General features: G+C 43.6%; 1 protein-coding gene across 1 annotated transcript in view; it reads left to right on the top strand.

Annotated features, from left to right (window-relative positions):
- Nucleotides 1-14,890, top strand: part of STPG2 (sperm tail PG-rich repeat containing 2) — a 351,852-nt gene extending 336,962 nt beyond the window's left edge. The window contains exons 13-14 of the mRNA XM_053258361.1: nt 13,933-14,084; nt 14,630-14,890. Coding sequence (XP_053114336.1) covers nt 13,933-14,084; nt 14,630-14,693 — 216 coding nt within the window. The 3' untranslated portion in view covers nt 14,694-14,890. The remainder of the gene's footprint in view (nt 1-13,932; nt 14,085-14,629) is intronic.
- Nucleotides 14,891-17,155: the final 2,265 nt, after the last annotated feature.

Raw genomic sequence — 17,155 nt, 5'->3', positions numbered from 1 at the left:
TTTTGCACATCCCTAGTCCCTATGTCTCCTTACAACTGTTCCCAATTTGGTTCATGGAGCATGAAGGGAGGGGGCTCAAAACTACAGGACTTGTTCATATAATGCCAAACAAGAAACCGTAAGTTTGTCCCTGTCCAGACACTCACTGAGGGTATTCTCATGATTACTGGAAAGTGGGCTAAAGGAGCTTAGCCCGCTTTCCAGTCATTGTGGGAACCACTAGGCTCGTAGGCAAGCCCGGTGGTTCCAAAGTGGGTAGCCCGCTAAAGTACCCCTCCCATTAAAAAAGGTTAGCAGAGCGGGCGCTCCACCCCCATATATTTGATTGTGTATTGCGGCATGGCTCCGCACCATGGCAACACACAAGGAGACCCTCAACCAGGAGGCTGCAAGCAGCCTCCCGGACTCGGGGGTCTTTCCAGGATGGTTCGCGCGGGGCATCAGGGAACTTCCAGGGGCTGCATGGCCCCTAATCCCCGCAGCCCCCACTGGCTCTGTGATGGAGCTGGCAGTCGTGGGGCGGCCGATCCAGCCGTCCAGGGCCGCAAGAATGATCATCTGCGGTGAGAGATGGCTAAGCCCGCTCTCCCCGCAAACCCCCTTCCGGCAAGTCTCACTGATTGTGACACTTGCCTCACAATCTCCTAAATGCACAAGAAATGCAAGGGATAAAAGAAGGCACAACTTCCAAAAATGTTTGTCTTCTGTGGGTAGCTAAATCTTTTTAATTTGTATTGCTCTGTCCACCCCCCCACCCCCCATTTTCCTGAACATAACCAGTGCCACTGTGTACTGCTGATAAATTATCCATTTCATAATCCTACCTGGTATCTTAGAATGCTATGAAAAAGCATAAACACAGTAGAATCCATCCCTGGTTTTTTTATGTGATTGAAAGACAGGAAGAAGAATCACTAGGTCAGGTAGCCTGGGGATGATGTGAGTCGTAGTTCAACAACAGCTGGAGTGCCAGGGTTGCCTCCCCTGCACTCAGTATTGGTTTTATATGGTGATTTGTATGTCCTGGCTAGACTGTTGGAGCCTTTATAAACCATCCAGTTAATGTATCCAAGGATTTCGAGACATGCGAATAGAGTACTGTTTCTTGCTTATTTTTTTGTTCTGAAGTGTACACAATTAACAACCAGGCAACATTTAAACAACATGCAAAACAGCAATTTCAATAGTGTTTTCCAACATTATCATCTTAGTGACTTGTCTTGTACTTCCTAACTTGGCAGAGACCAGCTCTTTTTATCACAGCTAATACTGAAAACCGGGTGTCTTGTTTGCATGTCATTTTTAAAGTACAGGTGTTTTCAGGTCATTTGAATTGTAAATAAGAAATTGCTTCCACTGCTTTTGTATCCTCATTCTGGGAAGTAATATGCACTGAAATTGGAACTATTAGAAGGATTAGGCCTACTTAGCCAAATTACTACATGGAGAACTCTGGTTTTTAGTATTTACAGATGAGAAAATTATTTACTAGATGTTTATTTTATGCAAATACTTTTGTCAAGCTGCCTAATGAGCTACGGAGCTAAAATTAACCTAATTACATAATGTGGTATCCGCTGGAAATAGAGTGGGTGTTTTTTCCAATATGTTGCAAGATCCTCATAGATGGCTCATTATTATGGCTTATTACGACAGTGGATGAGAAGAATATTTCAACCTAGAGGAAGTATGATGACAAATTGCAGCAGAAAGTGTATTAATCAAATAGTCACTGCAGTGCATCCATTCTTTTCTTGTTGCTTTAAGTTTTTAATTTTGAAAGTATCTCCATGCTTTGGTGCTGAAAGCATTTACGTAAAAACATATGTAGATTGCTTGATCCAAGCTATGAATTTAATATTATTTACCCAGTTCGTTTTAAGGTGTCTTGATCCATCATCTATCTATCTATATAATTCTCTAAGGCATACCCATGGCTAATCTCTTGTGTGGCAGCTCTCGCGAGAGTTCACGAGCAGAAGCACCTGATTGAGCAGTGGGGATTCTGTATGCAGATAGGAAGGAGGAGCCTGTGAGAGCAGAAGCACCATGGTGATTGGACAGTGGGGATTCGATATGCAGATAGGGAGGAGGAGCCTGTTGCACTGTGGTGTTTGAGCAGTGGGGATTCCATATGCAGATTTGAACGAAGAGAATGTGATGGTTAAGGTCAGTTGAAATCCAACTATTTCTGGTCAGAAGATGTTCTTAGAGGAGATTATATTACATACATAGTGGTCTGTGAAGAGAGGGGTCGTGAGGGAGGAAAGAGCTCCTTCAGGAGAAGGAGGCTGCCATTGTGTGAATTAGATGAGGAAACAAGATCTGTTAACTCAGGAAGAGGAAGAAAAGAGAGGGAAAGAAAGGCAGAGGGGAAGGGCGAGTGGAGGAGAAAGAGAGAGAAAGAAGGAAGGGCGAAGGATGGGCCCAAGCCTGTCAGCGGCCTGAGGGGAACAAGTGGCCATGGCAGTGGCAACAGCAGCAAGGAAGGGCCCAGTCGACCACTGCTGCTGTTTGGGGCTACAGAGGCCATTGGCGGAGGGAGATAGGCAGGCAAAGGATGGGCCCAGGCCTGTCAGCAGCCTGAGGGGAACAAGCGGCCATGGCAGTGGCAGCAGCAAGGAAGTGCCTGGTCAACCGCTGCTGCTGCTCCTGTGGGGAGGAGCAGGAGCGGGGCTTGGGTGAGGTTGGGGAGGTCTCTGGGGATAGGGGCCTGCAGCTTGGCCAATAGGCTCCTGCAATGCTGCAGCCACGACCAAGAGGGATGAGGGGGATGGAGTAAAGGGATGGAGGCATGACCAAGAGGGGTGAGGGGGATGGAGGAGGGGGAGCAGTCGTGCGACTCAGTTGAGGGTAGAGAGATCTGTGAGGTGAGCGGGCACTGTGGCAGAGGGTGAGGGGAGCACTCAGGTACTAGCACGCAGATGCTCTGTGCGGGTTAAGCTAGTATAGATTACAATGTATGCTTTAAATCAGTGTAATGTTTTGGCATTTCATAGAGACTGAATGGATCAACAGGCCCATCTAGAGCCTGGCTCAGAGTTTCCCCTTCAAACACACGGCCATGTGGGAGCCGTTTCCTCAGAGTATAAGCCAATACAACTAGTTTGTACGTAAATATGACAACCAAGTTAGCAGAGCTGATTGCATGGATCTTTCCCACCTGGTTATTGTTTTCATCCTTCCTTTCTGATGGGTTGGAAATCAGATTACCAAAAGCCATGCAATTGAGTTGACCTTTTCCACATGGTTGTACTATATTGCACTCTGAGGGAGTGGCTCTCATAGCTGGAGTGTGTTTGAAGGGGGGCCAAAGTCACCAAGAGCTCCCTTCCCAGTAAACCTGCACTAGTGCAGGTAGAGTGAGCCCCATGCTCACAGCATGTTAGCTCAAGAAAAGTGCCTGCAGTGGAAATAGTTTCAGATGACTCAAGCAAGTTAAGTAAAGGCCAGCTGAAACATGTTTGAGAGCTGATAGTTCTGTGCAGCAGAGTAGTGCCTTTACACATCTCCCCTATCATTTGTACATGATAAGAAGGTGTAGAAGGTTTTCAGAAAGCCATGACATTGCATGTACAGTGATGTGCAGGTTAGGGGTGTGCACGGAACTGGACACAGAACTGGTTCCGTGCACTCCTGGGAGGGTGCGGGGGGGGTACTTGAAGGGGCAGGGAAGGCGCTGCCTACCTGCCAGCCCCTGCCTTGCCGCTTCCCCCCTGCCGGCGCTCTCCAAAAAAGTGTGGGCGCAGGGCTGCAGTACTCCTCCTTGCAGCCCCGTTCAGCATCACCACGCAGATGGCCAGTGCATGTGCACATGGCACACACGTGCATGCACGTTGGCCATTTGCATGGTGATGCTGAACGGGACTGCAAGGAGGAACATTGCAGCCCCACGCTCATGATTTTGGGGAGAGTGCCGGCAGGGGGAAAGTGACTTGGCAGGGGCTGGCAGGTAGGCAGTGCCTTCCCTGCCCCTTAAAGTAACCCCCCACCCTCCAAACCAATTTGAATGCCAGTTGATGGAACTGGTTTGGCGCTCCAGAAAAGGAGCACCAAACCAGTTCCATGCACATTCCTTATGCAGGTATGCCCAGCGTTGCATGTTTCATTGTTTGCATTGCAAGAGGGTTTGTGTGTATACGCACACATATAGAATAACCAACCTTCATATTGTGAACTGACCTCAAGTCATTTACAAAAGCCCTGAACAGCTTATTTAGTTAGTTAGTTGGTTAGTTGGTTAGTTAGATTTATATGTTGCCCTACTCCCATAGGACTCAGGGCGGCTTATAAGCAAACGTACACAACACAATTTCATAAAAATATATCTTACATAGCCTCATAAACCACAACCCCATACAATACTCAGTCCACATGACATAATAACCATGGATTACGAGATCACTCTACGACCAGCTATCTCAGCATTCGAACACCCAGCAAAACATTTCAGTCTTACATGCCTTATGAAAGGCCAACAGATCATGGAGAACTCTGATATTATCTGGGAGACCGTTCCATAGAGTTGGGGCCACCACTGAGAAGGCTCTGGCTCTCGTTGATTGCAATTTAATATCCCTAGGGCCTGGGATCACCAAGGCATTACTTGTGGCTGATCTCAGGACCTGGCGAGGGACATATCAAACCAGGTGGTCTTGGAGGTATGGAGGGCCCATACCGTGTAGGTCTTTAAATGTTAAGGTTAATACCTTAAACTTAACCTGGGACTCAACCAGCAACCAGTGCAACTGAACAAGCAAAGGTGTCACGTGTGCTCGCCAAGGCGCCTTAGTATGGACCCTGGCCGCTGCATTCTGCACCAGTTGCAATCTCCAAGTTAAGTGCAGTGGCAGCCCCACATAGAGCGAGTTGCAATAATCTAACCTGGAAGTGACCATCGCATGGATCACAGTGGCCAAGTCCAGAGGGGACAAATAGGGGGCCAGCCACCGTATTTGACGTAACTGAAAGAAGGCCTTTCAAGTGACCTCCATGATCTGAGCCTCCATATTCAAAGAGGCATCAAGAATCACGCCCAGGCTCTTCACAGTAGGCTGAGGTATCAAACAAGCACTATCAAGAGCCCCTGGTGGCGCAGTGGTAAAACTGCTGCCCTGTAACCAGAAGGTTACAAGTTCAATCCTGACCAGGGGCTCAAGGTTGACTCAGCCTTCCATCCTTCTGAGGTCGGTAAAATGAGTACCCAGAATGTTGGGGGCAATATGCTAAATCATTGTAAACCGCTTAGAGAGCTCCGGCTATAGAGCAGTATATAAATGTAAGTGCTATTGCTATTGCTATTGCTATTGCTATCAAGGGTCGGTAATTGAAAACTCCCCCCATACCTCTTCAGGCCCAGCCACAGAACTTCAGTCTTATCCGGATTAAGCCATAGACGACTTTGTCTCAGCCAGTCTGCAACTGCCTCCAGACACCTGGTCAGCTGGGCTATGGTGTCCTCAGCCCTGCCATCCATCAGCAGAAAAAGCTGGGTGTCATCTGCATATTGGTGGCACCCTAGCTCAAAACTCCTCACCAGCTTTGCTAGCATCTGCATATAAATATTGAACAACAAGGACGAGAGAATAGCCCCCTGGGGGATACCACATGTTAGTACCTGACGTGAAGGCCTCTCATCACCCATTGCCACCCTATATCCCCGGTCTTGTAGGAAGGAACGCAGCCACAACAAGGCCACGCCTCAAATCTCAGCATCAGCTACACGGTGGACCAGAATATCATGGTCCACAGTGTCGAATCCACACTGGGCTTAGGTCTGAGTTACCTTAGAGAGCACCTTCTTCTTCATGATCCCCACCACACATTAAGGTCATCTGAAGAAGTCCGTCTCCAGTTACCACCGGTTCATCTGGTGGCGACGCAGAGGAGGGCCTTCTCTGTAGCTGCTCCTGGGCTGTGGAATGCACTCCCAGCAGATATCCGTAATTTGAGTTCATTACCGTCTTTCAGGAGAGCCTTTAAAACCTATCTGTTGGGCCTGGCCTTCCAGGGTTTTTAAAATACTGTAAATTGTTTTAAATTGTTTTAAATGGTTGCCTTGGTTTTCCAGGGTTTTTAGCTGTTTGCATGTTTAATTGGTTTTATTCTGTTTTTATAGTTCTGATTTTAATTGTTTAATCGTTTTGATTGTTTTTATCCTGTTGTAAATCGCCCTAAGCCATCTTGGAAGGGCGGTATATAAATTGAATGAATGAATGAATGAATAAATAAATAAGATAAGTGAGAATTCTGACCCTTTCACAGCACAACACCAAATAAAATTTTGAGGGAACACAAAGGGTCATTTTCTTGAAATAACTGGTACTGGAATTGAACTGGTTTGCCAGTGCTGTGGGTACTGTGTAGCCACTATTCAAGCCAATAAGGGCTCCACATATTTTGGCTGCCTTTCGCCAACCAATCATGGAGGAGCCTTGTCCTTGATGTCACACTGTATATCAGAAGCACAGAACAACTTCAGAAATGGCTTTGGGCCGATGCACAGGCACGAACGCCATTACAGTGAGATCTGTGAGTGTGCAGAGGCCATTCGCCACCATCCCCACCGGGCCACTGCCGCCATTGGCTTGCTTACTTTGAAAGCTAAAAAGAACATTTTTCCTCACTCCCCCACCGGGCCACCGCCGCCATCAGCTTACTTACTTTGACAGGTAAAAAGAACATTTTTCTTCACACACCCACCCCGCAGTTATTATAAGCAAAGCCCTTTACTTGTAAAGAGGGATCCTTGCCGGATTCCCCTTTACAAGTATACCCCTCGAGCCGGATCACAGGTTGGGGCTTCAAGCTGGGGTGTGGCGTGGCTCACCTTGAACTTGGACTGGCCCCATTTTTAAGGAGGCCATTTCAGCTCAAGAGTGAGCCTTCGAACCTGCCCAGTTTAACCTTGAGCCAGTTCGCACATCCCTATCCTGCAATTGCTTCCAGCACCCTGGAAGCATAGCACAAAAAGAAGCATAGCCTCTAAGCTCAAAGCTTAGCATTGGGAGGAAGGGAGGTTGTCCTTGACCTCAGGATGATACCCTTTCCCCCACTGGTCCCAGATTGGGGTGGGAGAAGAGGTTTGGGACTTGTGTGGAACAATATACTCAAAGTGCCTTGGAACTGTGACAGCCAAAAAAAGAAGCCCCAGGCTTCATCCTGTAGTGGAAAAGGAGGGCTGTGGCTTGTTCTGTTTCTGAGTTCCAAGGCACTTGGAGTGCTCCAGAAGTGCAACAGCAAAAAGACAAGGAAAGTCAAGACTAGTCTTCTTGCTATGGTGCTATCCTCCTGTTACCAGAACTGCCCCGAGGTGCTCTCTAGACGCCTCAACTATGCTTTTGGCTTGTATTGGGGAAATGAACTTGGCTTGGGGAGCAGTTCAGTTCCAGTGCCAATTTGAGCAAGTCTTCGTGCATTGGGAAGAACAAGGAGGCAGAAATACAATTCAAACACTTTATTAAGGGTAAAATGGGGGTACAGAAGGTAAGAGGTTTGGTTAGATAATGCAGTAAATCTTGGCTAGTATTCTTACTGGAAATAGTTTACCTGAAGTCCTAACTGAAAGTCAATCAGTTTGGCTCAGGTTCTACACCAGAGCCTGGCTTATGGAAAGGGGAAAGTGCTTGGAAAGCAGAACAGGGTGGCAGAGAAGGAGAGAGAAGCAGCAAGAAGGCTTTAGAAGAGCCAGAGGTTAGTTTACCTATCCTTCCTGGGTAAATTGGTGCATTTGTTGCATGTTGGCAGGGGGGCCTCCTCACAAGTAATCAGGTGGGAAAGAGAACAAGAAGAGGAGGAGGAGTGAAAAGCAAAAGGCTACAACTTGCATGTATGAGAGTCTGTGGAATAGTGATCCAAAGAGATTCCGAGATGCTGGGTTCAAGACTCTGAAGATTCCTTTCTACATGATGTGAATACTCTGAGGCCATGTGGCTTGGATAGGGCATATATACTCAAAATCATGCCCTGAGGCTTGAATTGAGTCAATTAAGGGGGCTTTCCCTTCCTTGTAGGGCAAGGAATTCCTTGCAAAACAAGGATTGCTAGCTGGGCTGAGTAACTGAGTGGATCTTGTCCCACAAAAGGCAAGAGTAAAGCTGTGCAAGTGTGCTGTGTGTAGTGAATAGAGGTAAGCTGTGTTGCTTATCTCAAGACTGGGATGTCCTCAGGTGAAAGGGTATCCCAATCAGACTGATGCTTCTCTGTAAAAGAAAGGGGTGGGAGCATCCAATTTCAGTCAGATTGCTAATTTGATCTTCAGGCACATTGCCCAACACTCTCATGCAAGCGACCAGCTGTGGATCCTGCCAGACTCAGGCAGGATGAAAGGTTCACTGATCATGAGCCCATGATCCAGTACTGCTGAGATATTAAAGAGAGGGATGCTTTGCAGTGCTACCCTGAAATATGGCTGACTGGCAATACTCCCAACCTTGGAACTGAGAGATGGGGGGGAAAGAAACCATCTTGATGACTGTACTCTGCTTCTAAGATGCTCTGAGCTCCTCTGATGTGCAGAACAACTGGAGAGAAGATCCCTGCTTCTCTTTCCAGCTCCATGGTTGGAAGGAAGCCTAGGGCTCATTGCCCTCACCAGAGGACAGTGGGGCACTTGCCATGGCAAGTGGAAGGAACTCTAGGCTCTTGAAGCCAATACTGCCCCTCATGTGCAAAATGAGCAACTGCAAGAAAAGAATCCAGAGGGGGAAATAAAGCATTGGGCCACGTATAGCTTGTGTTTGTTTGAAAACAAACTGAATCCATAGGAATATACACATGCAGCGGACGCCTGCATTTCCCCTGGTGACTAGAACACTACTAGCAGAAATTAATATGTATGTGCTGGCTCTTTTGCCTTCCATTTTAAATAAAGCTCAATGAAAAAAAAATATTTTGAAACAATTTTAAATTCAAATGCCAAACCATGTTACCTTTTTGCATCCACTAGAACTGCATAGCCTGAAGCTATAATCTCAGAGAGGTTACATCTTACATCCTTCTGAATTTTCATGAACTGCTTTTTGATTGGGTGCTGTTTAATAGGAATGAGGAATATCTTATTGACAAAAGTCTGTAGCTGTGTAATCGTGTGTGTATACAAACTATTGGGTTCTTAGTAAAAAACAAACAAAAACATTTAACTAATAGCCTTTATACTGAAACCAGATAAATACAATGCTTGTCTGTATTTTAGCTAAGGATTTTCAATGCAAACTGCAGTAGCTTATTGTCTTCCAAGAAAATGTTTTGTGTGAATACATTCATTTGGTGAACTTTGCTTTTAAATATATTCTGTTTCAATCTTGAATTCAATATGTGTGCATTTCTTCGCATGTTGATCTTCAAGCCCACTGTCATTAAATGAATAAATCATATAGCAATTGTCTTAAATTCTAAGGTACATTGGCTGGCTCCACTCACAACATTGGTAGCTGAGGAGCAATTTAAGGTTTCTGTGGATTTTATTCATTTATTTATTAAAATCTTTATATCCTGCCTTTCTACATTACTGAGATGCTCATGGCAGCTAACACCATGAATGAAGATCATACACCAGCTGAAGCCCACATCAATAAATAAAGTAAGATATCAAGACATATAAACAAACATTCCTAGGAACCAACCAAGCTTTTAGCCCATTGGAATAGCCATGCTTTAGCTCAATATCAAAAAATCATGAGGTGCTGGCCAGTCTGATATTCTGGGCCAGGGAGTTTCAAAACCTCAGTACTGTGAATCACAGGGCCTAACTCTGACAGATTTGTCTTTATGCAGCATGAAAGCATCACATTAAACACAGAAATAATGTTATCCAGGCACAAGCCTTGTTATTTGGGGGAAATAGCAAAAGGGAGGATAGATATCAAAGTAATAGAGCAACCCAAAGGTAAAAATCATGTTAATCCATCGGTACAGATATTGACCTAGGCAACAAGCTTCAGACAAATCAATAGTCCACTGCAAAAAGCTCTTAGAAGTACTGATCGGCATAGATCTGAGGCTGGGGTCAGTAGCTACATGTCCAGAGTGAAGTGATCGGTCCAGGCATGGGCTCATGACATGGGGGAGGCAGCAGAGCAAGGAACTGGATGAGTGAGAAGCAAGATCTGTGATTCAAAAACATTACCCTGTGCTTTGCTATCAACTTCAGAATCAGTTTCAACTTGTAGCTTTAACTTATTTCTCATTAAATAACTTTTCCACATATGCAGGGTAGTACAGAGAAGCACACGTGATTTGCAGCTTCACCCTGTGATCGTCTACTTGGAAGTAAATCCCATGGTTTCAATGGGGCTTACTCCTTAATTAATGTGATTACTGCAAGGTGGACGACTAGAATGCAAGTAGAGGAGGACTCTGCATGAATCCAATAGAATAGATTACAACCAGTGTTCCCTCTAACAGGGATTCCCAGATGTTGTTGGCTACAACTCACATTATCCCCAGCCAAAGGCCATTGCAGCTGGGGATGCTGGGAGTTGTAGTCAACAACATATGTGAATTCCTGTTAGAGGGAACACTGATTACAACACAGTGTACATTTGAAGATCTATGTTCTGGCAATGTGGGTGGCAAATAAATGGTTCTTTTCTGCCCGCATTGCTTCCACAAGTTTACATCCAGTGGTGTTGCCTCAGGTTGTGAGAGGGCTGATAGATGCTTCCTCACCCTGGAACTCAGATTTGGAACCTTCGATCACCCTCTGTGACATTTTAAATGACCTTTTTGCTAATAAAATATCTCGTATTCAGTCCAAACTGAATTCCACATATATTGCAGAGGCCACTAAGGACCTGGCAACTCTTCTTTTGAGATCAGATTGGATTACTTTCAGTTTGTGACTCCTAAGGATGTGGACAAGCTGCTTCATTCTGCCACTTGTTCTCTTGACCCTTGTCCAACTTGCCTCATTTCATCATCACTATAAGTGAGGGTCTGGTACATATTATAAATGCTTCTCTGAGGGAGGGCAGGATGCCTCCTTGCCTTAAGGAGGCTATTATTAGACCTTGTTTGAAGAAAGCTGCACTGGATCCCTCAGAGTTAGCCAATTATAGACCTTTATCCAGTCTTCCATGGTTGAGCAAGGTGATTGAGATGGTAGCAGCCTCTCAACTCCAGGTAGTCTTGGAGGAAACAGATTATCTAGACCCATTTCAAACTGTCTTTCGGGTGGGCTACAGGGTTTAGACTGCCTTCTGAGTACCTTGGTCAACCTGATGGATGATCTCCAATTGTGTATCAACAGAGAGATTGTGACTCTATTGAGTTTTAGGGGATCTCTTGGTGGCTTTTAATACCATCCTTCTGGGTTGCCTGAGGGAGTTGGGATTGGGTGGCACTGTTTTACAGTGGTTTTGTTCCTACCTCTCTGGTAGATTCCATATGGTGTTGCTTGGAGACTCTGAAATGTGTTAATGTGTGGAGTTCCACAAGGCTCCATAATGTCTCCAGTGCTTTTTAAAATCTACATGAAACCACTGGAAGAGATCATCAGGAGATTTGGTGCAGGGTGTTGTCAATATGATCACACCCAAATCTAATCTTTTTAAAGAAAACAAAAGCTTATATGGATTCAACAATATGTCCATGCATTAAGAGGGGATCCAAATATTGTATACTAATATTTTAATATAATAGTCATAAAACCATGTAGTTGGAAATCTGTCTAACTGTATTAAATAAATCTAAATCAATTAGAAAATATATAGCTATACATCTCAATAAAATTGCTGATATGTTATAAGAACTGCACTGGCTGTTGCTATGTTTCCAAGCAAAATACAAAGTGCAAATTATTACCTATAAAGCCCTTAATTGCTTTGTCCAGGGTTTAAGAGAGCGCCTCCTTTGTCATGAACCCTCCCACCTATTAAGATCATCTGGGGAGGTCCAGTTACGGCTTCCACCAGCTTGTTTGGTGGGTTCTTGGGACTGGGCCTTCTCTGTGGCTGCCCCGGGGCTATGGAATGCACTCCCTATTAAAATCAGAGTTTATCCATCTCTGGTTATTGTTTTTTAAAGACCATTAAGAGACATCTGTTTTCTCAGGCTTTTAATTACTTTTAATTGGTTTTATATCATAAATTTGTTTTAATCATTTTATCCAGTTTTATATTTGTTGTATTTTAGCTTATGTATACTGCCTAGGGATGCAAATGTCAGGCAGTATAGAAATATGATTGATTGACTGATAAATAAATAGTGGTTGTCAGTTTCTGCTGCTGTTTTCATGGTACAGCAGATGCTGTAGCATGTGCCCCTCCATTCTGCTCCAGTAACATATTACATTCTGGCCACATGGGAGGAGCCCACAATATGGATCCTTGTGTCACCATGAGGCTCCTCCCACACAACCAAGGTCTATAGATCCTACCAGATGGAAGGGACACATTCTGCATCAGCTCCAAAGCTTCTAAGTTAATGTCAGAAGAGTCCTCCCTGTTTTTTATACAGCCATTAGTTGCCCAGAAAAATGGAAGATGGAGGTTACCCTGAGCCACATGGTATAATCTAGCCTTGGCATAGGTGGACTTCCAATTGCATTTCAGTTTATTTTATCCAATAACAGAAAATTTTGGGAGCATGTGAAACTTTGGTTCTTATATCTTCACTGGCTTCCAGTTTGCTTCCAAGCCTCATTCAAAGTGCTGCTTATCACTTTTAAAGTGCTAAATGGCTTAGGACCAGGTAACATGAAGGACCATTCCCTTGCATGAGCCTGCCCATCCATTCAGATCCTTGGGGAAGGCCCTGTTCCATTTCCTGCTACCTACCATTGGAGGTATGATTTGTAGTGACAGATCTTCTCTGTTGTACAGTGAGGATTTGTGGCTCCCTGCCTCAGCCTCCGATTGACCCTCAACCATGCCCTCTTGACATGGGGCATTGGCCAAGCTTGTTGTGCCAGAGTAGCCTTTAATGAAGAATGTACCCCAGAATTAATAATAAACAACCTTCCCTGTACCAACAGCCTGGAAAATAAGCCATGCCATTTTACACTAAAATGGGATATGGCTCAACTTATTTCTAATTGCTTTATGTGAGTCTACTCTGCCAACCCCCCTCCCTCTGCCCATTCAGCTCCAAAACTCCTACCCACTTTCATCCAGGCCCTCCACCCTTCCATTCCACTCCACTGTTATGGCTACAACTGGTGCTTCAGCGACAGTGGAAACCAGAGTAGAGGTGGGTCTCTCTGTCTCCCGACACCTGGTGTACTGCTATGCAGCATTCTGTCTTTGTCACTGCATTCTTTCAATTATCACGACGACTGTCCCAAGCCATAATTTTCTCTCTAACCTCAATTTGCTGTGTGTGGCAATGTTTTCTGGCTTAAAATGTGTAATTATGTGGAAATAAACCCTTGCAGTGTCTCTACACATGATGGTGTACATGAGTGCCCATTCCTCTTAAAAAGATTGTTTGCTTGTGGGAAAAATATCATGTACGAAGTAGCCTTTGGGCTCGGCCATTCTCTGAGATCATATAATTTTGCTGTTGTTTTCATGAGAAATAGGATGTTGAGTGGCATTTGCAGATTCAGATGTCTTTTGAAGAGAAAGTACTATACATCCTTGATGTTTTTGTCATAGTCTATTTACAAATGTGAAGGATGATTCATTATTATAGTCATGCAGTAGTAAGCACCCAGGTAGGGTTGGCTACACAGCAATCTTACTCCAGCTCAAGTAGCCCTTAACAATCGACAATCCAACCAGCTCTTCACATTTCAAAATCAATTTCTTCAAATCCCCACATTTTTTCCTACAAGCTTTTAACAAATACGTAGGAAATTACTAAGAAAACCCTCTTGTCGCTTCCATGGACTCTTACTTAGGTACTATATTTTTTCAAGATGTTTAGGTTGTTGCATTGTCAATCCTCAAAATACATCCATAATGCAATATGCTGTATGTTTTGTTTTCACAGCTGAGTCCACTCTTAAGAGATACAGTCCTGAAGAGAACGTACAATACTACACTAAATAATCCAGTTGAGATTCAAATGAACAATGCAGTTTGCAAACCTGTGACGGGCAGACGAGACCTCTTATGTGTATCCAACGAACTAGCCTTGAAAGTGTGAGTGTGGTGGCCTATCTACACACCTATGTGTTTGTTAAGAGAAGCATGCTGATAAATAGTTGGGAATTTGCAAGTGGGTGTTACTGAGAAATTCTTTGCTATGGATTACAGCTCAGCATTTTTACCTGAACAGCTTATGTTTTAAGGTTTCAAAGCTATACATTAAATGTAGGCAGCATACTTGTCTATAGCTTCTCTTCTTCATTACATTATGGCCAAGACACTTCTAGTGAAAGAGCTGGACTTTATTTTACTTGGTAACCATAAAAACAAGATTCTCAGCCTATTGGATGCTCAGGTCCTGACAAACGTCATTATTATGAGTTTGCTTTTTAGGGTATTGGATGAGTGCATTCAGTACATATAGTTCCCTCCATTCACATGCATCAGATCTTTAGGCCAGGCTGAGACATCATATACAGTAGAGATGAGGATGGTATGAAGTAATAAATGGGAATGTTCACCTTCATCTGCATTAGACAGGGTCAAAGGGGGAAGCCATATTAAATGCACTATGCCTTTTTCTCTTTCTTTCCTTCCAGGCAAAATGAAGCATTAGTACCTGTTAAAAGTGAGTCCCTTCTGAAAGAAATGTCTACAGTTTGATGATGTCCTCCATCAACTGCTCAGATTAACTCAACTGCTCTTATAATCTTCAGAGATAAGAAGTACTCTTACATTATGGTTTCTTTGTTTTCCTTCTTTCAAAGTTTTTGTTCCTAGTACCAAAGCTCTTGCAACATTTTCCTCTATATCCCTGCTTGTTCACATACAATGGTTAATAAAGTTATATAGCAAATTAATTACTATATTCACTTCCCTACTCCTATTTTTCTCTTGAATTCGTGCTTTGTAAGATAACATACAGAGGAACAGGATTTTGGATAATGTGTAAAAGTCAGCATGTATTCACAATATGCCAGTGCAACTTATTTATTTAAACCAAGTAACCAAAGAGTGCAGATGTCAAAGATGCTGGCTGCCATCCACAACACTTCACTGGCCTGGTGCAACAGTGGCTGATATCCAGACTGATATCCACTGCACCATTGCACAAAGGGGGAGGAGTGATTTTTGCTACCTCCCCTTTCTCTTCTCTGAAGCCCACTATGCCTCCTGAAAAATATATCCCTGAAGGACGCAGTTGAACAATAGAGGTGTTCACAAAGTGAATTTTGCGTTTGATTTGAGTTTGAATTAAATCCACATGATTTGATTTGAGCTCGAATCTACTGCCCTCGAATCTGGTGGCAGCAGATTCATAGGGACCTCTTCCCTATGACGAAGTCATTTCACAGCTGAGAATCTACAACACATAAAAATTCATAAAAATTCACCCGTGGAAGTAATGGCAGAATCTCGGAGGGGACAAAAAATTGAAGATCGCTGGGGACAAAATAGAGGTTCAAATCACTGAATCAATTCAAGCTTGAATCAAGGGTGATTTGATTTGACCTTGAATCTGGTAAGTATCCTCAAGGGTGATTTGATTCAACGTTGAATCACTCAAATAGGCCAGATTTGAGTCAAATCAATTTGGGCATGAATCGATTCACGCATCCCTATTGAACAATCAATCCAGATTTATCCAGTGCAAACCAAACCCAATTTAAGGATGTCTGAATTACTACTCTGAATATTACTTACCATTTTTCAACAAAAGTTCTCAAAGCATTTTACATAGATATATAAGTAATAAATAAATTAGATGTTCCAAAAGGGCTACAATCTAAAAAGAAACATAAGGTAGACACCAGTAACAACCACGGGTGTGTGTGTGGGTGTGTGCTATGCTCGGGCCAGATAGGGACAGTTATTCGCCGCCTGCTAAATATATGAAAATCACCACTTTAAAGGGTATTTCTTTGCTTCGTTAGCAGGGGTTAATATCTGAACATGTCTGTTGAAGAAATTTGTTTAATTTTAATACAATACTTCCCCACCCACCCCCAGACAACCACACTAACACCCTCCTCAGACTACTAGCTGGCATGTTAGATCACACATTTGACTTAAATGGACACTTTAAAAAAATCTATGGTGCTTTCCAAATTTGCCCCCATCCTTACTTATATAATGTACCAACTCTGCCATTTCTGGCCATCTTCACAGTCTCACTCCTGCTCTAGTTGCTCCTCATTCTCTCCTGTTACAAGTGTTCACTGTGTCATTTTTGATGGAAGCTAAAGGCTCCTTCCCACAATATAACTAGCACATTGCAGGATTCATATGCAACAGATCCCACAATCTCTTAAAACTGGGCCTTGCTCTGACCTAGTTTTAATAACTGATGACTAAATCCCCATATTTAAACAGGCTGTCAATGGACATAGGAACCAGGATCATTAAAGAAGAACTTGAAACTGGAAAGCATGCATAATTTGTACTCTGGAGTGTAGGCTCAAATCCAATTTTATGTGGGTGGTATATGGATGCAAAGTGCTGGTCTTAGCAAAACACTGAAAGCTAACTACCAATTAAAAAGCATTCTGCAATATATCATTGCTATATTCGGCAATAAAGTGTCTTAAATTCACTGTAACCATTGATAACTTCTTTTATCACACCCTAATAAAGACTGCAGAGCTACTAGATCACATCCTATTATAGAGCTACTTGCTGCTATATTAGCTGTGTGGTATACACTGAGTGAGTATGATTCATAGCCTCCTTCATTCAACTCACACTTTTAAAATGGAAACAAAAATTTGCACCTGGTGAAACATTGTCATGCTTGCCTGCTACCTAGAGCACAAAACATTTAAGAAAAGGAATGTTTTCTTTTAAAGCTCCAAAGCAAAGTGTGATGTTTTTTACAGCTCTGAAAAGGGATATCTGAAGAGGGCAACTCAAATACAGAATACATATACTGAGTTGGGTGGTTCTGTGGATAGGCAGATGATTTTGTCAGAATTTTGTTTCCTCACCAACCATGTGTGAAACATTGGTGGTGATGGTCTCGTTCAGGGCTTCCCAACCTGTTGCTGAACTACAACTCCCATCCTCCTCAGCAATAATCTATTATGGCTGGGGATGATGGGAGTTGTAGTTGGGCAACACTTGGAGCA

Source organism: Hemicordylus capensis, chromosome 5, assembly GCF_027244095.1.
Source record: "Hemicordylus capensis ecotype Gifberg chromosome 5, rHemCap1.1.pri, whole genome shotgun sequence".
Classification (NCBI taxonomy): domain Eukaryota; kingdom Metazoa; phylum Chordata; class Lepidosauria; order Squamata; family Cordylidae; genus Hemicordylus; species Hemicordylus capensis.
The sequence above is the reverse complement of the archived record's forward strand: the minus strand, read 5'-3'. Positions and strand labels throughout refer to the sequence as shown.